The sequence below is a fragment of the Pleurodeles waltl genome, chromosome 1_1, assembly GCF_031143425.1.
Source record: "Pleurodeles waltl isolate 20211129_DDA chromosome 1_1, aPleWal1.hap1.20221129, whole genome shotgun sequence".
Classification (NCBI taxonomy): Eukaryota; Metazoa; Chordata; class Amphibia; order Caudata; family Salamandridae; genus Pleurodeles; species Pleurodeles waltl.
Genome location: NC_090436.1, coordinates 951,445,984 through 951,470,556, shown reverse-complemented (window position 1 = coordinate 951,470,556; position 24,573 = coordinate 951,445,984). Strand labels below are relative to the sequence as shown.

The 24,573-nt window shown below is 43.4% G+C and overlaps 1 protein-coding gene across 1 annotated transcript in view; it reads right to left on the bottom strand.

The window, feature by feature from the left end:
* Positions 1 to 1,321: 1,321 nt before the first annotated feature.
* LOC138285433 (uncharacterized protein C4orf17-like) overlaps positions 1,322 to 24,573 on the bottom strand; it is a 135,144-nt gene continuing 111,892 nt past the window's right edge. Inside the window, exons 6-7 of the mRNA XM_069225383.1 lie at positions 8,372 to 8,415; positions 1,322 to 1,962 (exon numbers count right to left, since the gene is read on the bottom strand). Coding sequence (XP_069081484.1) covers positions 1,682 to 1,962; positions 8,372 to 8,415 — 325 coding nt within the window. The 3' untranslated portion in view covers positions 1,322 to 1,681. The remainder of the gene's footprint in view (positions 1,963 to 8,371; positions 8,416 to 24,573) is intronic.

Genomic DNA, 24,573 nt, shown 5'->3' with positions numbered 1-24,573 from the left:
CACCTCCTGACCTTATGCGGATGCAGGAGAAAATTGAGCCACAGTACTTGAAGGCGACGCTGATATCTCCACCAAAGACGGCACTGGTGACGCCTCAGGTGACTTCTGTTGAGAAGAGAGAGTGAGACTCACTTCACAAGTTGTGCAGAGCCGAGATCTCAAAGTCGAAGATACAGATCGAGAGCTGTCATCTCAAGATGAGCGACACCTTGATCAATGACAACCTCATTTCTTGTGCGATCTCGAGGATCTATGCGAAAAAGAGTCCTCCTGAGGCCTGGAACTTCGTCGGCCTCTCTTCTCTTTCTTTCCTTATGACAGAAAGAGCTTTGCCTCTCTTTCTTTAAGAGGCTTCGGATTTATGCTCTGACAAGACGGGCATCCTTCAACATTGTGGTCCGAACTCAAGCACCAAAGACAATTCTCATGCGGGTCAGTCACTGACATATGAGCCCCACAATCCCTACAGGGCTTAAAGTCAGAATTCCTAGGCAGTCATTGTAGCAATAAAAATATCTCCCTCAAAACAATTGTAACACAATGGAGAGTAGAAGGTTTTTTTTGCATCAAAGGTGCATAAAAAAGGGAACTACTTTTTATGGCTCAGATGACGTCCGACAGCGTCACGTGTGAAGCTGTACTATTGTGACTTCCTCATTAAGGTGGGGAGGTAGAAAGAAAAGATTTCGGTCAAATGCTGATGCAGTGGGAGTATTCAAAAGGTGAGGAACCCACAGGTAGAGGTATCCATTGGAAAAGTACACATACCATGCATGGTTGCTAAAAAAAAACTGCATTTTAAAGTTATTTTACGCTTCCACTCTCATGTTAACCACATTTAGAGGCTGCCATGACATTTCTAAATCACAATCTAACTGGCGATTGATGCAGACGCGACATTATAAAGGAAAGCCAAAAGTCCATCGCAGGACTCATAAAGTCGTAGGGGAAGCAAACATGCCACTGTGAGCCTGGGCATGACACGGTTGACGCCTTGCTCATCTCCCTAAGGTGCTAAAAAGCCTATTTGCTGATGAGGGCCTTAGTTTATGTTCCTGTGGTTGCCTCGTTGACCCTGGAACCCGCATTATCTAGGAATATATACCAGAGGTACCAAAGGGAAAGCCAGTGCAGCTGTGGCGATCCCTGACTAGTGCTGAATGACAATTGTGAATAATACATTGGTTTCTTTTCTAAATTTACAGGTAACGTGGCATTTATCTCAATGTTTACTTTTTTATGGTTGTGTACCCTAGCCCTTTCACGAAGACTAAACACACCTTCGAAGTATCGTTTTCTCTCTGTATTATGGAGTGTTTATTTCTTAAACGTTTTACCATCTCATAGAACACAAACATTTGTATAAAGATTTCATCACGTACAAAATCATGTGACAGCAAAAAGAAAAAAATACATGTTTCCAGTATCAGAAGAAGTGCACCACAATACATCAGCAACCCTCGGCTCCTTAATAGATACAGCCAGTTAATTTTGTATCTGCATTTATAGTGAATGGTAGAAGTCATGACTTCTTTGTTTTCCTGTTTCTATATGAATAATAATAATATTTAATATATTTCTACACACAAATGTCATTGAAACTAAGGTTAAGGAAAAAAATCACAATAAGCGAAATTCAGTGAGCTCTTATAGTGTGGAGGCATTTATCAGGAGGGTAAATCTATTGAGTTTGCATAGAGCGGCAGACAACAAGAGATTTTGCTGCCTGGGCTTCGTTTGCACGCAATTCGTTGGCCTCCGGATCCTCCAAGGAGGGTTTTCCTGCTGATGTTGAAGACTTGGAGAAATGCAGACGGGCCTTTCCGTTCACTCCTGCCATGGGTTTCGGGTTCTGCTCCAGAGTCTTTGGCCTGCTGGGAGGAGTCACATGGGTACTGCTCTCTAGACCTGGGGCTGTGTGTTGCCACGTTGGCACATGCTGCTTTACATCTTTGTGGTTTTCTAAAGATAAACAAAAACTGTATTAAAGACACTGTACTACTATTTTGCATTGGATGTTTACCAGGGCCTTCCTCGGGAGGCCACAACAGCTTGCACCACCCATTGCTACTGCCAGCACTGCCAATGATAGTACCTACACAACAACTACCCATCACGCAGCTACAAGTGTGACAATCCAGACTATAACAATATAGAATATAGCTATAAGAGTGGCTTGGGCGGCAGCTATTAGATGTTTTCAATGCATATTGTATAACAAGCAACTGTTGCTCTCCTCATCTCTGAATTACACAAATAGTCATAAGTGGCGCTGTTATCAATTACGTGTCGATGCCATGCACCGGAAACCACCGGCTCAAATTAGCACTGACATGTATATGTTCAGAACTTCCAATTTTATAGAATATGAGAAATATGTTTGTCATTTTACTGGGCCCGATGATTTTATTTGTTACATGAGAGGGCCAGGGCATTAAAAAAGTTTGAAGACCATTCCACTAGATGAGCACTTCCCAAACTGTGGGTCACGACCCACTGGTGAGTCGCAAGCTGATTTTTGGTGGGTCAGTAAAGTCTGAGCACTAAATAAAGATGACTTTAAATTTTGTGTTTATCTTGTTACATTTGCCTGCTTGAAAGACAAAGGTCAAATGTCAGGCTATGACTTCAGACAAATTGCTGTTTCTTCTTTTAACATTGGATTGATGTTTACTTTTCTTTCTCTGATTGCAAAATGAGAGAGGGTTATAAAGTAAATTATGTGAGAATCTTGCTGGAGTACTAGGAGTGTGAGAGGAAAGGATGTAGAATATGTTTTTTTGCAAAGCACAACAAAATGTAAATACCTGTAAATGAAATGTATGCGTTCAGCAGTTAGGAAAGCAAAAATGAAGCACGTCAGTAAAATTATGTCTGTGAAAAGTAGGTGGCCATTTCAACAGAAAATGTGCTTACTTAAATGGCAATGGGGTACTGCACGATGTTTATGTTATGTTAAAACATCTCCCCTCCTCATGTCTATTAAAGGTAGGTGGGCCACGAAAGTTTGTTGTTCTATAAAGTGGGTCATGGTTTTAAAAAGTTTGGGGACCACTGCTCTAACACATGCTAATGGTTTTCACTATGCTGTTGATGTTAATTGATCTAGATACTTTCACACCCAAAAATAACTTTTTGGGGACAGTAATTTATATTAGTAGAGCATATGAGATATGGAAAACAAACTGAAATGCTACGGCAAAATAGACAATGGCGGTGTTTCTCTTCGTAAGGTCTGGCTGAGAACAGCTTTATCTCTTATTGCTTACGATATGTATGCACAACAAAGGAGACTCTATTCAATTGCACATGCCAATGGTGGGGATTGTGCGTGGTCCTCTGGTTCTGATTGTCATTAATTTAAGTCTAGCTGTAAAAGAGCTTTAGTTCTCACTGCCAGCATAATAGTTATACAATAACCATGTTAAGGGAAATAACCACACACTAAACCCTAGTAAAAATTTCCTAAATTCTGGTTGGTATCTTTGTCAAATCCTTTGGACAATAACATATTACACTGACATTTATCCTAGAGGCAAAAACCTACTATAATTCAATGCATCCTAGGCACAGTACCTGAGCCAACTACTCTGAATTCTAGAACGTCGTCCAGCACACTGCAATGTACTGCAGCGACACTGAAGCACTATGCTACAACACAGGAACATTAATCCGTCATGATGCAATGTACCAGGGATATAGTAACCAAGCCCACTACACTGCAGCCGGGTGTGAAATAAACACACCCCACTGTACCACTGGAACAATAACAGTTTAAACAGAAGTTCTTTATGTTGCCTTTCACCCTCACACTGCACTACATTCTAGGTTCACTAAACCATCACAGTGTAGTGCACCTTAGCATCACTAACTCACCGAACTGCACAAATAACCACAAACTCAGCATCATTCACAGCATCCTATAGACAATGCGTCACAACACTCAAGTCTTGGCATTCTAGGGATAGTTTCCCTCCCTCCAGACTAGACTAGTCACACCACAATACCTCATTGAGCCCTAGCAAAAGTGATCCATTTTATGCAGGATTATCTTTGTTACATTCCTAGGCCCTGGACCCATTACCATGACCTGCATTCTAGGGGCACTAACCCATCAAAGTGAATTCCATTTTAGTCCCCTTAAACCGTGACACTGCCTTGCAACATAGGTGCATCAGCAAAGCGTAATTAAGTGTATCCTAGAAACAGTGACAAACTATGTTGCCATATACTGTAGGGACACTAACCTACTGTGTTGTAATGTAGCCTGATCCACCACACTTCACTATAAGGACACTAACAGACCAAACTAAACTGCCCTCTGACCCACCATACTGTACAGTATCCTAGAGACAATAAGCCACCACAGTGCATTATATCCTAGTGGCACTAACTCACCACAATGGATCGTGTGGCCTATAGATATTGTCACAACACTGGAGTCTAAAGTTGCTAACACCCCAAATGGCACCGCGTTCTATATAGAGTAACCCACCTCACAATACCTCAACATATTGCATACCAAAGTGTCACAAACAAATAATGAAACTGTAAAATATGAGCAGTGTTATCTTTTCATTTCCAAGCAACAGATAAAATGTATGCTTGTGCAAATAGCTTACCAACATAAAAGAAAGAAAGACAGGTAAACAATTTCTAAAAGCAGAACTCATAAAAATTGGAAATATGGTCCTCTAGTGAACTGAGTAACCGAGTAGAAAAAACAACTGAAAGGACATTTGCCACAACTGCTACACTGCCTGAACCAATGATTATAATCCTTTTCCGTTGCACCTTTCCAGGTTTTAACACACATAGCCGATGGCAATTTAAAACACAAAGGCTTGTTAGAAGCGAGTACCGTCACTCTCTCCTGACTTCTTTAAATAGTGTTCAAATCTATCAGCGAATGTGAAGAAATGCATGAAAATGGGCTTATGTAATGGACTTGGTGATCCCTTCCAATTTTATTGAACTCAATCTTTGTGAAACTTGGTTATGGAACTCTCAGGGCTCATGAGCAGCCATAATGCCACGAAGCAAGTGATGATTGACAGTCGTCTTGGGTATTTTGACGAAATGGAGGATAGAGCAATTAAGCAATCTGCTGAAGAACATCTAAAACTATAAATATAAGGGGGCAGTAGAAGTGCTCACAGGACCTTCTATAAACTGTTGGTAAAATGTACACAGCACCGGGTCTGAGAGAGCACAGTGCGCATGTGTGTTTGGCCGGCCCGAGGAGTGCTGTCCACTCTCCCTCCTTGCTCGTCATGGCCCATGGCCCCTTCCCTTTAACAAACGGGGGAGGGTGTTGGGTAGGGGGGGTGACGCGTGTAACGAGTAAAATATTATGCGGTGTAGTGTTTGTGCGAGTCCAACTTCAGTTGATGTGTGTTCCAAACTTTCCAACTATGTGAGTGACTCCATATCTGTGTCCTTTCTGAATCCGGAGTTGCCTTGAGCTAGGCAGGAAAAGCCCATCATGTAGCGCTGGTCTTTTTCTCTGCATTCTGAAACTTGGAGTATTTTCCAATCGTAAATGCAGGGTTGAAAGCATGATGAATCAAAGTAAAAACAGACAAGGTTAATGTGCCTTATGCACATCCATTCATGAAGGGGCTCTGGAGAAAATATTTTATTATGAGTAATAAATATTTAAACAATTTATAATGTAATTTGCATAAGTGTAGATGAAATGAAAAAATAAGACTGCTACATAAAATCTTTAACTGAACTCGGTGATTATACATTTTCAGTCGCTCTTGTACAGTGCTTTAAATGGGCTGGTACTCACCGGTACGGAGTACCGGCACTTTTTTATTTTCTCCCCTTGAGTACCGGAACTTTTCCTCTGAGAAGGAGAGTACCGGTACTCACGGGGGTCCTGGCATTGACGCAAGTCGTGCTGCTCATGAATTCCTGCCTCGTCAGCAGTTTTAGTTTCAAATGCCTCTCAAAGGGTGGAAGCCGGGGCTGAGCTGCTGTAAGAGCGCCGGAGCAGCGGCTCTTGTTTGTAGGACTCGGTGAGCTACCGGAGCTGCATTGGAAGTTACCAAGGAGGGGAGAGGTGAGGCTGCAGGGCGCTATCTTCAGCTTAAAAGGTGAGGGTAAAAGGTGATTGTGAAACCTAATGGGCAGGGGTGTGGGAAGCATTGTTCAGGGCAGTGCAACTTGTTTAGTAAGCCCGTTGTTTAAAATGCCTGCACATTTTCACCCATCAGCGTTTTAAAGTGAGGGCGTTTGCGTGAAAGAAAATCCCTGCCCTCTCCCCCATCTTTCCCGATTAACCTCAAAGAAAAACTACATTAGAGGCAAAATAAATTATTTTTTGTAGCGTTCTACAATTGGCAACCCTTTGCTTTAGATGGAAAACCAGATCCAAACCAATTGTTACATGGAAGATGTGACATTTTCATACATTTTTGAATTTTAGAGGCCAAACCTGTGCATTCTGGGATTTGTAGTTCTTTTTTTCGTTCTACGCAAGATAATAAAACAATCTCAGCAATAAAGCATGTATTGTAAAAATCAGGGATGGATTTAAAATGTTACATTGGAGGCCATTTGGGACTACCAGCCCCTGCTCACATATTTTATGGGAGTCCACACACATTATGCATAGAACAAAGATCAACAATGACCATGTTTTGTTATTTGTTTATGGTGAATACTGAATCCTTCAGGGCACTGCTTCTGGTGCAGGATCTGCAACATTTTTGAGAGCTGCCACTGTTCGGCAGTGTATGTGTAAAAAGACAACATGTGAGCAGTGCTTAATTTGAGCCGGTGGTTTCTTCTCCGGTGCGGGCCTGGCACTTATTTTTGAGGGCCGCCACTTATTTTTCTGCCTCAAGAATTTATTGCAAGCGAACGACAGAAGAAGAGAAAAACGAAAATGCTTCACAATGGGAGAAACCAGAAAGCATGTGAGAGATGGAAATCAAAAGCCAAAAGTGTGCGAGTTTGCAGGCACAGTTATGCCTGTGAGAATGAAATGTGGAACTTGTGTTTGTGTGAAACTGAAGGTGATTCAGAGTCTGAAATGGATGTTTAAGTCAGGGGCATCTTAAGGTTTTCTTGGCCCTTGGCCAAACTTATTTAGGGGCCCCTGTTTGGAACAGCTTAGAATTTATGATCCAGTTTCAGCTCTTTTGTGCCCTCTTTGGCCAGGACACTGTCAGTGCACAGACACACTCAGCGAAATTCGAAATGTGTTTACATCTAGTATTCTGGGAAAGTGACGTGAATTTAAGTTTGTAACACAGCATCAGCTCACTATTACTATAAATAATCTCTGTGACACTCTCCCTTTTCTCATGTGTGAGGTACTATTTTGAGATACGATAAACTTTTTTATGGAGGTTACATTCATCATAAACACAACATTTGCCTGTAAAATGCAAACATCACCTACATTACAAATATATTTAAGGAAAACACTATTTAAAACAATCTGTTTAAGAATTAGTCAAGGTCATCAGGGCGAGACTCTCTCCAGAACAGAGCTGGCTCTATCAGAGCTCCCCCTGGAAAGCTGGATCAACGTGTCTGCCATAATGCTGTCTGCCATAATGCGCAGAATGAAACATGCAGATCACAGATATGTTTATGTAGGTAGCTCAGTTGGTTATTGTTTTTGCTGCAGAGATCCTTGTGTTACCTGTCGTTAAAATCCTTGGGATTTGGCTTAATGATTCATGAACCTGCATCAAGGAAATACATGAAAACAGCAAGGCATACATTGGGAATGTTGCTGTTTTTTCATCAATACATTGTTATTCTAAGATTGCTAAAGAAGGATTACTTTGATTAATAATCACCACGTCTTATGTAAGTACTATATAAATGGCCATTAGTGTAAAAACTCATGGACAGATACATCGTTCATTCTTACAGTGCATGCAGGTTTCTGGCACACAAAGCTTAGAATTTCCAAAAACCTAGCCCCGCCCCTTGCCCCGCCCTTAGCACCACCCTTATGCCCACCCCAAACTCCACCCCAGTCCACCACTCTTTTTGGTGAGTACCTGCACTTATCTTTTTCCATTTAAAGCACTGCTCTTGTATATATGTAAGCAAAAAGGGTCCAGAGCAAAGCGTCCATCCCAAACTTTCAGCCTCGGCACTCTCAGAAGGAAACACGAGTAGAGGCAGTGCTCCTTCTGGAGGGACCGAGTGGGGAGAGTTAAGCAAGTGTTGAATGCTACCCGAGGGATTACCGGTGCGTAGCCTATTAGCAAGCATTCCTCCCATCACCTTTTGAATGTGTGATATAATGACGACAAAACATATGAGAAATGCAGATGCCATGTCCAAGTTATGTCAAATTTACATTAAAGGAATTATAAGCAAATTTCCATCCACTTACCCTGTTTGCCATTAATTTTCGCTTCGACAATTCGACTTGCAGGCCTACAATGAGAACAGGAATCCTGTCAGATACACTGTGCAATACAAAAGTTGATACTACACTTCTAATAAGGGAGGCAAAGTGTAAGCCAAACATCCAGGCAAGAGATTTCTCTCCAAGCTTACTAAACTCTTCTTTACGTTCCCAACTGCCATCTATGTCATGGGATGATCATTCCTTTCAGTGAAATTCGTTGTTCTAGAGAATTTTCACAGAAGACGGGCCGAAACAATGAAGCCTCTTCCGGACCACAAAACATTACAGAGCTGCTAAAGCCTCATTCATAACTTTTGGGAATTTAATTAGGTTTTGCCATCAGGTTGAGGGTTTTGTATTTTGTCCTCAAAACGCAAAAAAATATTTTCAACTGTTTAAAAAAAAAAAGTACTTAGTTATGTATAAATTATTAAATTTCCATGTTTTGTGTGGTGCTGATATGTCTTCTTGTGGCACTTTCCGGTGCTTTAATGTTGAGCTTCTTACTAAACCTTTAGCCAAGAGAAACAGAAACTCAGTTAGGTCTGAGAGATCTGGCATGGCGTAGATTGGACAAAGGTTTTTAGGGCCGTATTTATACTTTTTGGCGCACAACTACGCCAACGCAGTTGTGCGTCAAAAAATTTAACGCCGGCTAACGCCATTCCAAAGCGCCATGCGGGCGCCTTATTTATGGAATGACGTTAGCCGGCGGAGCTGACTGGTGTGCGTAAAAAAAAATGACCCACACCAGGCAGCGCCGGCGTAGGGGAAAATGGAGCTTGGGCATCAAAGAATGGGGCAAGTCGGTCTGAGGCAAAAAATCTGCCTCAACCCGATTTGTGCCATTTTTTTTTTACTCCCACCCTCCATTGACATGACTCCTGTCTTAGCAAAGACAGGAGTCATGCCCCCTTGCCCAATGGCCATGCCCAGGGGACTTCTGTCCCCTGGGCATGGTCATTGGGCATAGTGGCATGTAGGGGGGGCACAAATCAGGCCCCCCTATGCCACAAAAAAAAAAAAAAAAAAAACGTACCTGAACTTACCTTAAGTTCCCTGGGATGGGTCCATCCATCCTTGGGCGTCCTCCTGGGGTGGGAAAGGGTGGCAGGGGGTGTCCCTCGGGGCTTGGGAGGGCACCTCTGGGCTCCTTCCGAGCCCACAGGTCCCTTAACGCCTGCCCTGACCAGGCGTTAAGAAATGACGCAAAAGCGGCTGGACGTAATTTTTTTGACCCGCCCACTCCCGGGAGTATAAATACGGCGCACATGCCTCGGAGTCATTTTTTAGAAGGGAACGCCTACCTTGCATATCATTAACGCAAGGAAGGTGTCCACGCTAAAAAATTACGCAAACTCCAAGATCTTTGGCGCTAGACGGGTCTAACGCCAAAGTATAAATATGGAGTTAGTTTTGCGTCGGATTTGCGTAAAAAAAAAACAACGCAAATCCGGCGCAAACAGAGTATAAATATGCCCCCTAGTGTCCTGCAAGCACTTGTTAGAGGGGTCTGGTGTTTTCTTCCTGGAGAGGGTACTCCTGGAACTTTCTGTGTGAAAGGTAAATTCCTCTTTGAAAAAGCTTGACTTTAGGGCTTTTTATTGCAGTACAGCAAGTTTATATAGTTACTTCCGGATTCGTGGGTTCAGTACGCCAATAGTTCTGCCCTTGTACTGACTATAGCTTGGGAAATATTAATGTGCCTAAAGGTCAGGTCCTAGATTATATTGAGGTCCAAAAGTATATATATGCAAGTGTAGGTTTATTATACTTTACTCCAGTTACAAGTCCCTTGACTATATCTTTAAGGTAGGCAGATGTGGAATTAAGAGTAGTAAATTTATACTTGCCTACATATATTTATCTTCTTAATATTTTGACCCTGCTTTTTAACGCTCATTCAGTGCTCCTCAGTGGTCTAAACACAAATTTCTTCTAATGCAGGACTCTATTTGGCTTGAAATACATTGGAGCATGAGCATTAATCTCAACCTCCATATGATGTTGCCCGGAAAAAAGGAAGCTGGAAATGTGGTACCATGGTTGGCTTTTTGCAAGTGGGTTTTTACAACATGTATTAGTGCCCTAGGAACTGTGGATCAGATATTCTAGTTCTCCAGTATTGGGGTATCTTTCATAGATTCACATTCTTGAATCATTCCCATCATTGAAGTGGAAGTCCCACGGTATTATAGTATGCAGTATATATCGGTATAATAGTCTGTAAAGGGAATGCAAAGTTCAGCTTAATAGCCTATCTATGTCCTTTTTAAAAAAAGGAAAAAAGTTGAAAAATGACCAATCAGGCGACAGCACCCTTAAGAATTCTCCCAACAGAGGCATCTTCCCTCAGATTTTCACCACACGTCGTGTGTGAGGGAGTCTCCCTGGGCTCTCCTTAGTTTTGTTCCTGATTTGGTGATCTCAAAATTGCTATGTCTCCATTCCAGCATGCCAGAACTAGTTATGAAAGGACTCTTCAGGGCTTGTGCCACTTGTGGGAAGAACAGACTACATTCTGAAGATCCTCATAGAGAATGTATAAATTGTCTTCATCCATTCCACAAGGTGAGAGACTGCAAGATATGCAGAACTGTTTCGACAAAAACCCTGAAAGACCGTGAAGGAAGGCTTTTACTTTGGCTACAGAAACTCAAAACCAAGACTGCCATAGTTTCTGAGGACGAAAGTAGTGCGTGTGCCATCTCCTCACAGACTTCCAGGAAAAGGGAAAGGTCTCGCCATGATTCCTCACAGTAAAAAAGCCTTAAAAAAGACCAACAATGGAGCTGCAGAAGGCTCCTCGCATGAGGAAAAACAAGAAAAGGCCTTCTTCAGACTCTTAATCTGAGCCCTCAAATCCATCTTCAACCCTTCTGTTAAAGCCTAAATCATTATCGGAACCTGTCTCAAAGAAGTCAAAAATCACTGCTAAGGTATTGTCGTTGACACCAAAAACTTCAAATCTATCATTGACGGCAGAGATTAGGAGCCCAATGACGATTTCACCATTGTCATCTACCCCATCAGCGATGACATCGCTAACTGTAGCTATATCAATGAAGATTACCTCGTCGACAACGACCACCACACTGTCGACGAGATCTATTGCAACGGTGACAAAAACAGCGCCAACACCGTCAATGACCGCATTGTCCCCAGAGAATTCACCTGCTTGTTTGATCAGGCATCCAAGGCCTGATTCGGTAATTTCTCAGGCCGCACAATGCAGGCCAATGAATCCTTCCACCCCAATAACGTCTGCCAGATAAAGAGGGCAGGCAGCTAAACAATATTGGCAAAAGAATTACAATCATGTCAGGTATGACTGTCAGGCTGCAAACTCTCTGGCCTTCTGGGGTGTGATGATTGCCAAATGTGGTCAGACATCACCACATACCTGGATTTACTGCCAGATGATAAGAAGACAGACGCCACACACATTTTGCAGGAGGGCGAAAGAGCGGCATCCAAAATTATTGATTGTGCAATGGATATTGCATCCATAGGCTTCTGGCAATTGGTAGGATTGGCTGTACTTCAACGCCAAGATTGGCTCGAGACCACATCTTTCTGCCCAGAAGTGCAAACTAAAATCCTGGATATGACCTTTGATGGCAGCTCTTTGTTTGGAAAGCACCTTGATGACACTCTACAGACCATAAAGGTGGACACAGAAGCAGCTCGATCCCTCAGAACTCTCCAGTTCCGTACGATGCATTTTCGTGGTGCACATCGCTGTGGATCTTACTCACATCGTGGAGGGTACCAACGTTACCAGCCACAATCTTACCAGCAGTCCTCTTGACCAGCCTACCAACAACATCAATTTTCCCATGAATAGCAAAGGTCCAAAATCCCCTTCCTGTGAGAATGCCCGGAAAGAGGCTAAAGGTTTGGTGATGGGAACTCAAGTAGGGGTATGGACTGTCCCTGTAATAAATCCTACATAGGGTGTACAACCAGAGCATTAAAGATTTGGATACAGGAACACTACCGCAATATACAAAAAAATGACCCCAAACTTCCTTTGGTCGAACATTTTGTGAAATGTCACCCACATACACGAACATTTACTTTTAGTGGCCTGATGCACTTGAAACCACATCCTATTCTTGAACTGCAGTTACGAGAAAATAAAAGCCGACTCATCATTCGTTATGATACTGTACGGCATGGTCTTAACAAGGATCCTGAGTGGCACTATTGGCTTTATTAGTAAAGCTTGATCAATATTGCCTGACAATTTTTATACCACTGATGAACTTCATACCAATGGTCTACTTATCTTGTTCTGTTATGTGCAGTCTGAAAGCAGGCCCAAGTATATCACTTTGTTTTGAAGAGCTGTTGATAACCTAAAGGGACCCCTCTGAATCCACAAGGACAACCCTTATATTTAACATCCGACTGTCTGCAAGTTCACGCCTAATTATTCATTAGTGGCCATTCATGTTCATGTTATTTCTGTATTTGAAAAGGATACTGTTTAATCTAGGCCTGTTACTTGCAAAGCTATTCCTATTATATATGAGTACTTCTCTTTTGTTATTTATCAGTTATTTGTTTGAGTCACGAGTATATTTGTTCTTCCTTTCTCCTTCTACTCTAATCTTACCTCTTACTGTGAACATATCAAAGACACATTTAAATTCTCCATATATTAGGATAGTTAGGGGCCAGATGTAGGTAGGCTTTTGCACCTCGCAAACGGCGAAAAACGCCGTTTGCGAGGTGCAAAAGCCCTCAAGCGATGCAGAAACACATTTTGCGAGTCGGAACCGACTCGCAAAATGTGTTTCCGACTCGCAAATAGGAAGGGGTGTTCCCTTCCTATTTGCGACTCGCACCGCGATTTAAGTTGATTTGTGACCGCGAAAGCGGTCGCAAATCAACTCGCAGTTACCATCCACTTGAAGTGGATGGTAACTCATTCCCAAAGGGGAAGGGGTCCCTACGGGACCCCTTCCCCTTTGTGAATGCTCACAAAATTATTTTTTCAGAGCAGGCAGTGGTCCTATGGACCACTGCCTACTCTGAAAAAAACCGAAACAAAAGGTTTCGGTATTTTTTTCTATTTGCAGCTCGTTTTCCTTTCAGGAAAACGGGCTGCAAAGAGAAAAAAAAAACTGCTTTATTTAAAAGCAGTCACGAACATGGAGGTCTGCTGACTACAGCAGGCCTCCATGTTTGCGAGTGCCTATACTCGCTATGGGGCCGCAATTTGCGACCCACCTCATGAATATTCATGAGGTGGGTCATTGCGACCCCATAGCGAGTTGCAGTCGGTGTCTGAGACACCGTACTGCATACCAATTTGCGAGGTGCAAATTGCGAGTCGCATGGACTCGCACTTTGCACCTCGCAAATTGGCGTTTTGCTACATCTGGCCCTTAGTGGTCCTAAATACATAGTCAAATTCAAGTTCATGTTATTGGTCCCCAATTTCATATTTCATTAGTGTATAAGTATCAAGATTATTTTCCCAGAATATTATTTTGCAACTATACAATAATTACTACTTAGGTAGCTTATAACTAGTCGGCACCCCTTTTTGACTTCTATTACATACACAACATGGCCGACTTTTAAGCCATGGTTTGTAATTGCACAATCTATACCACTGTAAATATGCTAGCAATAACAGGGTTAGCCTTTGTACAATTTGTAAGTCATCAAAAATATGACGATCAACCTATAAGGCAAAGTACGCATGTGACATATATCTTGGGTAACATGCCTACTCGCGTCTTTCACCGTTTCTAACATGGCGCTCCGTTCACATTCTAGTTTCCTCACATTTCGTGTTCCTAAAATAGAAGTAGGACTCGGACGCAACTTTCAATTAAATAAATCCTATTGCGCATGCTCTCGTTCTAGATGATCTCAATATGGCGCCTGACTAACATGCTGCACTGTTAAGCCCGTATTGATTTCTTCCCGATTTCGCCAATGGTATTTGGGTGAGTCTCGGAGATACAGCTACATTGCTATACCCGCAATTAACTTTTTAGACCATTCCATGTGGGTCTTTTTTGTTAATATCATTTATAACTTTCAAGTCTATATCAGCAGACAATGCTAACTATAAAGAATGTAGATAATTGTATAGTAGTAACTCACTAGTTAAATTCACAATACATTAGTAGATCATCTTCTCTTTCAATATCATTCCTTTAATAGTACACTTCAATGTTACGTAAATTCACTTTGACATATTATTATAACTATTTACTGCCGATTAAACTGCTTAGTGCCATTCTGTTTTTGTAATTTTCTACAATACTTAATGTATACTAGCCATTTATTTCTGGTATATTTCTTGTATCTAGACTACATATATTGTTATCATGAACAATTTCAAATGAATATCTCAATGGTATGATTTTCCTTTGTTTTTATTTGAATATCTTTAACAAGGAGTGCATGATTAACTAACCTAGTGGGACTATTTGGATATCCTGGATCATTTACCTTCACATTATATTTTAGCTTGTTGTACCAGCACCATTGTCAACTTTACACTTGTCTATTGACCTTTTGGTTCTCTAATCCTAATATTTGCATAGGTTTTCTTGATATTTATTCAATCTTGACTAACAGGGAAGGGGTTATAGTAAGTAAACACTCTCTTGTCTCTTTTCCCCTAAAGGTGTTTCAGACTAGGTTCACAGGGCTCATTTTCAGGCTTTCCTCTTCGTACACAATTCTACTATCTTTGCGCAGTCAATTGAACACCAGCACTGATGGGTGAGGGCCCTGCACGACCTTCACTTATTCCTAATTCACTAATACTTGGAAGATTCTTTTCTAAGACCTGACTCGCTCATTTTCCATCACTTGCAGCCTTGAGAAAGCCCTAGGTGAACATACCACAAGGGGCGAAACACGTGTTGGCTGTTTTCTTTGTGCAACCTTCAAGTTTCTTCCAATACTGGTTATCAATAAATAAACCAATAAATACACTTGAATCATAACACGTGGACTCAATGAATTCTTGACTGCTTGCAAAGTGCATTATGCAAATTTATTTTCTCAACATTAATCAAGTGGGTTCTCAACTCTAGTATTTACCAACAACATCAACCCTATTGAGTTCCACCATTGGCAGTCTACTCTAGCCAAGACAAAGGCAGCCCGCTTCCACCAGAGATACTGCTAGGAAGCAGTGACAATTTCAAAGCTATAATCCCTCCTCACCATTCAGTGGGTGCCAGAATTTCTCATTACGTACGTCAGTGGAGCAAAATAACTAAGGACAAAGGGTCCTGGATCAGCATGGCCATACTCTGGAGTTCACTCAATTTCCACCCCAGACTCCACCGACAAAATTCCTCTCAGCTCGCCTTCATTTTCTTTGCATGGAGGCTGTGATCATGTTGACAAAAGGCGCCACAGGTCTTGTCCCGCATTCCCAAAAAGAAAGGGTATTTTACTCAATTTTTCCCTCTTGAGGAAGAAATCAGGGGAGTGGTGTCCCATTCCCGACCTCAGGAAACTCAATAGGTACCTGAAGAAACAATTTTTCTGTATGGCTTTTCTTCAGGAACTTCTCCAGCTTCTCAACCATGGAGATTTTCTTACAAGCCTTGATCTCCAAGATGCCTACTTCGACATCCCCATCCATCCCAACCATCACAAATTCCTCAGGTTTACAGTAGATGGTACTCACTACCTGTTCAAAGTCTTTCCCTTTGGTCTCTGATCAGCTCCCCGGGTTTTTACAAAATGTCTTGCTCCAGTGGCAGCTCACCTATGACAACAGGGCATTCAAGTCTTCCCTTATCTCGACGATTGGTTGATGAAGGCTCCATTTTTCCTTCAGGCATTGAGGGATAGTGTTGAGTGTCTTCATCTCTTTCAAACCCTGGGTCTTACAGTCAATTTCCAGAAGTCTCTCCTTACGCCTTCCACAAGGGTAACATTTCTGGGAGCCACTCTCGACACATTACTCAACACGGCATTCTTGTCCATAGACAGACAACAGAAACTTTCCATTCTGGCTTGTTTGCTTTAAAAAAAAGTGCACTTCAGTCTGCCTGATCTGATCACTTCTAGGCATGATGTCTTCAGCCATTTTCTTAATACCTCATGCTCATCTCAAAAAGCGAACTTTGCAGGAGCAATTGGGCAAACAGTGGCTCCAATCGGAAGGGCAATTCGACGACATCATACAGATAGATCACACCTGTCATGAAAGAAGTTCTTCCCTGGTGGACAAGCTCCAACAATCTCTCTGCAGGGCTGACTTTTCTTCCCCCGTTCAGAATACGTCATTACAACAGATGCTTTTCTGGAAAGATGGGGAGCTCATTTACAAGACCTACAGGTTGAAGGCAGGTGGACTACAGAACAGTTGAAGATGCATATCAACTTCCTGAAGCTCAGAGAAATCTCACTGGCTTTCTTGCAGAGAGTTCAAGGTTCCTAAGTGTTGATAAGAACATACAACACAATGAGTATGCATTTCTCCAACAAAAAGGGAGGTACATGATCCAGGATTCTGTCCCAAGAAGCTCAAACTATCTGGCGTGGAGCACTATGACCTCAGGTGGACTTAAGGGCAGAACATCTCCCAGGAGTACACAACTCTCTAGCAGATACCTTAAGCAGAACGTCCCCGAGTTCTCACAAACAGGAATTGAACCAACTGGTCCTGGATGCTATATTTCAACAATGTAGCAAGCCCAATCTCAATCTTTTTACATCACAGGAGAACAAGAAATGCTGGTTTTACGCCAGCAGGTACCCTCAAAAGGGATCCTGGGGGAACTCCTTTTAATGCATTGGTCTGGAATTTATGCCTACGCTTTTACCTTGATCCCACTTATTCCCAGGGTTCTCTGAAAAATCTAATTGGAACCATGCCAGTTGATACTCATAGCTCCACGATGGCCCGGACAAAACTGGTTTACGGAGCTCCTCATGCTGTCAGTGGACAAACACATTCAACTCAAGCCTCAAGTAGACTTGTTGTTGATGAACAATCATCAGGTCCTTCATCCAGACCAAACTTCTCTGCATTTATCAGCTTGACTCCTGAACACCATGAGCTACAATACCTAGACATGCCAGAGGATTGTCGGAATATCCCTGCACAGGTTAGAGCTGATCCTACCAACAAAACATATTGCCTCAAATGGAAACGTTTTTGTCTTTGGTGCAAAAAATCTAAAGTACATCCTACCACATCCCTTCCTCGACAAGTGTTACCGTATTTAGGCCCATATTTATACTTTTTAACGCACAACTGCGCCAACGCAGTTGTACGTCAAAAATGTTAACGCCATTCCAAAGCGCCATGCGGGCGCCTTATTTATTGGATGACGTTAGCCGGCGCTGCGGACTGGTGTGCGTCAAAAAAAATGACTCACACCAGGCAGCGCCGGCGTAGGGGAAAATGGAGCTTGGACGTCAAAAAATGGGGCAAGTTAGGTCTGAGGCAAATTTTGGCCTCAACCCGATTTGCGCCATTTTATTTTACGCCCAACCCCCATTGATATGACTCCTGTCTTAACAAATACAAGAGTCATGCCCCCTTGCTCAATGGCCATGCCCAGGGGACGTATGTCCCCTTGGGCATAGTGGCATGTAGGGGGGCACAAATCAGGCCCCCCTATGCCACAAAAAAAATACAAAAAAAAATACTTACCTGAACTTACCTTAACTTCCCTGGGATGGGTCCCTCCATCCTTGGGTGTCCTGTTGGGGTGGGCAAGGGTGGCAGGGGGTGTCCCTGGGGGCATGGGAGGGCACCTCTGGGCTCCTTCTGAGCCCACAGGTCCCTTAACACCTGCCCTGACCCAGGCGATAAAAACGGCGCCCATCAGGCTGGGCGCCGTTTTTTAAGGCCTGCCCCCTCCTGTGCGTCAAAATGACGTCACAGTATAAATATGGGGCACAGGCCTTAAAGTCATTTTTTAGAAGGGAACGCCTACCTTGCATATAAATAACGCAAGGCTGGTTCCCCCTTCTAAAAAATGACGCACATGGTGGAACTTTGACGCCCGCGGGGTCGGACGTCAAAGTATAAATATGGGGCATTGTTTGCGCCGAATGTGCGTCAAAAATGTTGATGCACATTCGGCGCAAACAGAGTATAAATATGCCCCTGACTGTCTCTAGCCAAGTCTGGTCTAACACACTCCTCTGTCAAAGTGCATTTGGCTGCTATTTCCAGGTATAGATGAACTTTGGGATCTCATTCCTTATGGTTACACAGATTTATTGTCCAATTTCAGGGCATATCCACCAATAAAACAATAAAATCACCGCCACCTGCATGGCAGCTTAGCACTGTGTTATCCCAATTGATGAAAACTCCATGTGAACCAATTCACAGAGCTGAACCTAAGTTCTTCACTTGGAAGGAGGTGGTGTTACTAGCCCTTACCTCTGCTAGGAGAGTAAGCGAACTTCAAGTGTTCACTATTAGGAAACCTCTCCTACAATTCAAAGACACCCTGGTGACCCCCCGAACGAATCCCAAGTTCATACCAAAGGTTCCCACTAATTTTCATCTGAATCAACCAGTTATGCTTAAGACTTTCTTTCCTAATTCGCAAACACCAACGGAACGCACTCTTCATTCTCTTGATGGCAAGAGATGTTGGAAATTCTACTTGCAATGAACACAATATATCCGCACTACTGATCATCTCTTTGTGGCCTATGTTAACAACAATAAAGGCAGACCAGTCTCCAAATTCACCATAGCAAATGGATTTTGTTGGCCATCCAGTTCTGGAACTCTAAGGCGGGCAGGCCTTTACGACAAAAGACTAGAGCACAGTCTACTAGAGCAGTTGCCACAATTGCAGCCTTATTTGCTGGGGTGTCCATTTAAAATGTATGCCGTGCTGCATCCTTAAAGAGTAGGCACACTTTCACCCAGTACTACTGTTTGGATGCAGCACAGACTTCTGATACAGCCGTGGGTCAAGCAATGCTTCGGCATCTTTACCAATAAAGTGAGTCTGTTACTACATATTATATAATGTTATACCCACCATGCACTGTCATATTCATGTCTAGTTGTTACTATGTATTGCACTGCTAACTATTCTGATTCAAGTGTGTGAATCTATGAAAGATGCCCCAATACTGGAGAAAGAATGTGTCACTTACCTGTAACTTCTGTTCTCCAGTATAGGTATCTTTCATAGATTCACATGTGGCCCACCGCCTCTCCTTAGAGGCTCTCCTACATGGTCAGCGAGGTCTATCCTACTAGTGCTTAGAAGATCTGAGGGAAGATGCCTCTTGTGAGTGTTCTAAAGGGTGCTGTCACCTGATTGGTCATTGTTCAACTTTGGTCTTTTAAAAAAAAAAGACATAGATAGGATATTAAGCTGGACGTTGCATTCCCTTTACTGTCTAATTTACTGATATATTCTGTTTACTATAATACTGTGGGACTCTCACTTCGACGATGGGGAATGATTCAAGCATGTGAATTTATGAAAGATACCAATATCGGAGAACGGGAGTTATAGGTAAGAAACAAATTATTTATTTATTGCAAAATATTGTTCGCAATTTGTGACTAGTATTTGTTTAATCAGCAAATTATTTTCTGCACCAGCCTATTTATAGTGTGGTGTGCCACATGCCATCTGCTATTTTCACACTATGCAAGAAACATGCATTGAGTCATAACAGACTACAAGTTCCAGGGTGCAACAGGTTTCTCACAAGACCAATTACTATTACATTCAGAGAAGTAAGGTGGAATAGCACTGCACTCAAGGATTTACATTTTGATATTTTACATATTGATTTATGAGGAGTATCCACTCCTAGGAGATTGACTGTAAACTGCACTATTTGCTCCACCAGAGAAGCAAGAAGAATTCTCATTTGTACAGATGTGTTTATGTTTTCTATACTGACAACATCGTATTAAGGCACTAACACTTTGCTGGAGGGGATTGCTTTTTGTTACGGTGTCATTCTTGTTTCGTCTGCTATAGTCCTTTCTGAAAAATCTCTTATTAAGTCTCTACCAACTGTTTTCTGAGGTTAACTAGCTGAATCCAATACACCTATTCTCAAGTAATAATGTGAATAATACAAATTGAGGAGCTTATTTACAAGCCGCTTGCGCTGTCGGTGCACCACTTTTTGTGACACACTTGTCACACAGGCTGCAGGCCCATATCTGCAAGGTCACACAAAGCCACTTTGCCTAGCTTTTCATAGTCTTGTGGATATGGAGTAGGGCAACATAGCAAAAGTTGCTGTATTGTATTACTGTGCAACAAAGAGGCGTTCCATGGGTGTTGCAGTGGGTGTTCCCACGCAACACCCATGGATTTTGACGCATTCCCAGATTTACAAGATTTTGTAAACCTAGGAATGCGTCAAAAGCCTGCGCCTCCCCACAGGAGGTGTAAGGGAGGCACAATGAGGAGAAATATCCTAATTCTCCTAGTTGTTTCCTTTTTCTATATGTGCTGGCTTCTGCAGCACATACAGTAAGAGGAAATCACCTCCAATGATTGTTTTGTGCAGGAAGGTGTCCCCTCTTGCACAAAATCAATCATTCCTACATCGCAGACACCTTGCACTATGGTGCAAGGGTGCCTGCATTGGTGCATGGCAGCCAATTGTGCACCAGTGTAGGAAGAAAGGACAGGAATGTGCTGTATCTCATAGATACAGTACATTCCTGCCCTTTTCTTTTTACGCAGGGCAGCGCTGCAAGAGTCCTTGCAGTGCTGCCCTGCACCAAAACTTTGTAAACGAGGCCCTCAGTCTCGACTTTGTTTTGATTTGATAGCATCAATACCATTTGATAGCATCAATACCATGCAGACTGGTCTGGCCAAACAGCAAGTTGGAGATGATAAGAAAATCTTGCCACCAGAGGCTTCCAATAATCAAGAATATGCACACAATCCCACAGTAGATGGAAATATAAAAAAATTTTCATCACATTTAGGACATCTGGTGCCCTTGCTGTCTAATCTGTGAAGCAGTTCCAGGGTCAGATAGCTTCTGTGTATAAAACTGAAACTTAGAAGACAGAGCCAGGCATTACTCAAATGCGTACTTTTTCAGTATAAGCTTTTCTCATCATTGTCCATCAGTGTATAGTGTCTCGCAATCTGCACCATGTTTTTCTCTTGTTGTCAGCTCAGTTTCAGTGTATCCATCTGTAGAGCTCTACAGTGCCATGTGATACAACTCTGGGCCTGATTACAACTTTGGAGGACGGTGTTAATCTGTCCCAAATGTGACGGATATACCACATACCGTATTACGAGTTCCATAGGATATAATGGACTCGTAATACGGTAGGTGGTATATCCGTCACATTTGGGACGGATTAACACCGTCCTCCAAAGTTGTAATCAGGACCTCTGTCTCTGATCTGCCCTCACCAGCAAGTCCTCAGATTCCTTTGGTATTCTCTGTGTGCTCCCCTAGAGGTATTTTGATATCCTTCATAGAGCAGAAAAATCGAAAACCGTTCCTCATTTACATTAAATGTTTCAATAGCCTTATCAGGGGAATCCAGGGTATCTAGTTCAAACAGAGCCATCACTGTCACATAGCAGCCCCCAGTCCATTTGGACATATCTCTCTCCCCATTCAAACATACAAACACAGATTTTGTCTGCTCCAACCTTTAGGATTCGTCAAGAGTAGCTCCTGTAACACCACTTCTAAGGGTCCATGACCGGGTGGAGCACCACTTGGAGGGGCCTACTCACTCCAGCAGAGGCCGGGTGCACAGTTCAAGGTCTCAAAAGCTTATGTCCCTGTAGCTCATACAGTAGACCAATCAACTTTCCCTTGGAATCCTTCTGGAAGTCTTAGGTTCAAGCAGCAAGGCAGGTCTCTGGCAGCAGGGTGGTTTTCCGGGGAGCAAGGCAGGCCTCAAGCAGCAGGGCAGGCCTCTGGGGAAAAAGGCAGGCCTCAAGCTGCAGGGCAGTCCTCTCGGTGTCAAGGCAGTCCTTCTGAAATTTTCCACAGGTCCAGGAGTGTACTGAAGAAGAGGCTCTGGAGGTCCAATATTTATTCTTCGTGCCAGTCTTTGAAGTGGAAGGACATCCTGGTTCTTTCTTTCCCCAGCCAAGGATCCAAGAAATCTGGGGTGACAAAGGGCTAATGTCAGGAACCTTTGTGAGTGTGCTGGAGGCAGCCCTTGGACATGTAAATGGGACTGGGAGCAGCTCCACCACCAACCATCCAGGTAAGATGGCCCATCCTGCGAACACATAGGCCCTCATTACGACCCTGGCGGTATAGAACCGCCAGGGCCGCGGCACGCGGGAGCACCGCCGACAGGCCGGCGGTGCCCCGCGGGGCATTCTGACCGCGGCGGCTTAGCCGCGGTCAGTAAAGGGAAACCGGCGGTCTCCCGCCGGTTTCCCGCCGGTTTCCCGCTGCCCCCAGGAATCCTCCAAGCCGGCGCAGCTTGCTGCGCCGGCTTGGGGATTCCGACTCCCCCTCCCGCCATCCAGTTCCTGGCGGTTCTCCCGCCGGGAACCGGATGGCGGGAGGGGGAGTCGCGGGGCCCCTGGGGGCCCCTGCAGTGCCCATGCCAATGGCATGGGCACTGCAGGGGCCCCCGTAAGAGGGCCCCTACAAGTATTTCACTGTCTGCTTGGCAGACAGTGAAATACGCGACGGGTGCAAATGCACCCGTCGCACCTTCCCACTCCGCCGGCTCGATTACGAGCCGGCATCCTCGTGGGAAGGTCGTTTTCCCCTGGGCTGGCGGGCGGCCTTTTGGCGGCCGCCCGCCAGCCCAGGGGAAAACTTGAAATACCCGCCGCGGTCTTTTGACCGCGGCGCGGTATTTTGGAGGGCGGAATTCTGGCGGGCGGCCTCCGCCGCCCGCCAGAATCAGAATCAGGGCCATAGTCCCCCTTTGTCTCACTGTATGGAAGAAATTCTCAAAGCCCAGCAGCTAAGCTATTTACAGTCATGTGATCCAGGATGCAAGCATCAGGCACCAAATGGCTAAGACAAGACAATGCCGACTTCCTAAAGGTGGCATTTTCAGAATTGTGATTTAAATCTGACTTTACCTCAACAGTGATTTGAAATTACAATTCTTTTGAGTCCAGATTGTTCCCAGTCAAAAGTTAGCACTTATTTCATGTAATACGATAACTCAATGTTATTCAATGGGAGAGATAGGCCTTACAGTAGTGAAAATTGAATTTTTGAGTTTTTACTACCAGGACGTATTAGCCTCACAACCACGTCTTTTTAAATACACTCCGATCTGTGCAGTGGGCTGTTTAGGGCCTACCTAAGGGGTGAAGTGTATGTATTAAGAAGGAAGGTTTAGGCCTGGCAAAAAGTTTATCGTGTCAGGTCAAATTGGCAGTTTAAAGTTGTACTAGAGGCTGCAATGGCAGGCCTGAGCCATGTTTCAAAGTGCTACTTTAGGGGGTTGTACAATTAGTGCTTTTGACCCAGTACTAACATTTAAATTTCTGCCCCTGTGTACATGAGTGGTACTTTAGTAAGGACTTATAAGTAAATTACATGTGTGAATCAGGTCTAGGACAATTTTACCCTGTTTGAAGGAGAGAGCACAAGCACTTTAGCACTGGCTAGCAGTGGTAAAGTGCACAGAGTCCTAATGCCCACAAAAATGAACTTCAGAAAACAGGAGGGGTGATGGCAAAAAGTTTTGGGAAAGACAACACCATGGATTTCAGGTCTAAGAGTAGTGATCTTAACTTGTTGATACTTGTCTGTAGGATTCCATATATACTGCACTGGAAAAAATATGAACACCGTGGCAGTATCACCATCTTGGCTATGGGTATCCGGCCTGCCACCAATAGTGGTAACAAGACCCACAGAACCAGTGGCCTAGACAGACCTGTATTCACCTTAACTGTATCCAATTCCTGTTATGTCTGTTCTGTATGTTTCACCATTATCCCCAGGTATCGAAAGGGATGTGTTTCCAAAGGAATTTACAGCTGTGAGAGCCTCTGCGAGGCAGCTCTGCCAGGCTCCCCAGTGGAAACACAAGGGACATTTGTACATTGATGTGCAACCCAGATTGTTCACCATATGTCTTCAGTATATCCAAACCTTGTTGGTAGAGCAACTGTGTGTTTTGTGGTGGCATATGAATGGCTTCACTCAATGCCAGAGTGAATAGTACTGAGGACAACAGCACCCCTGTTGCATGCCTCATTTTAGTT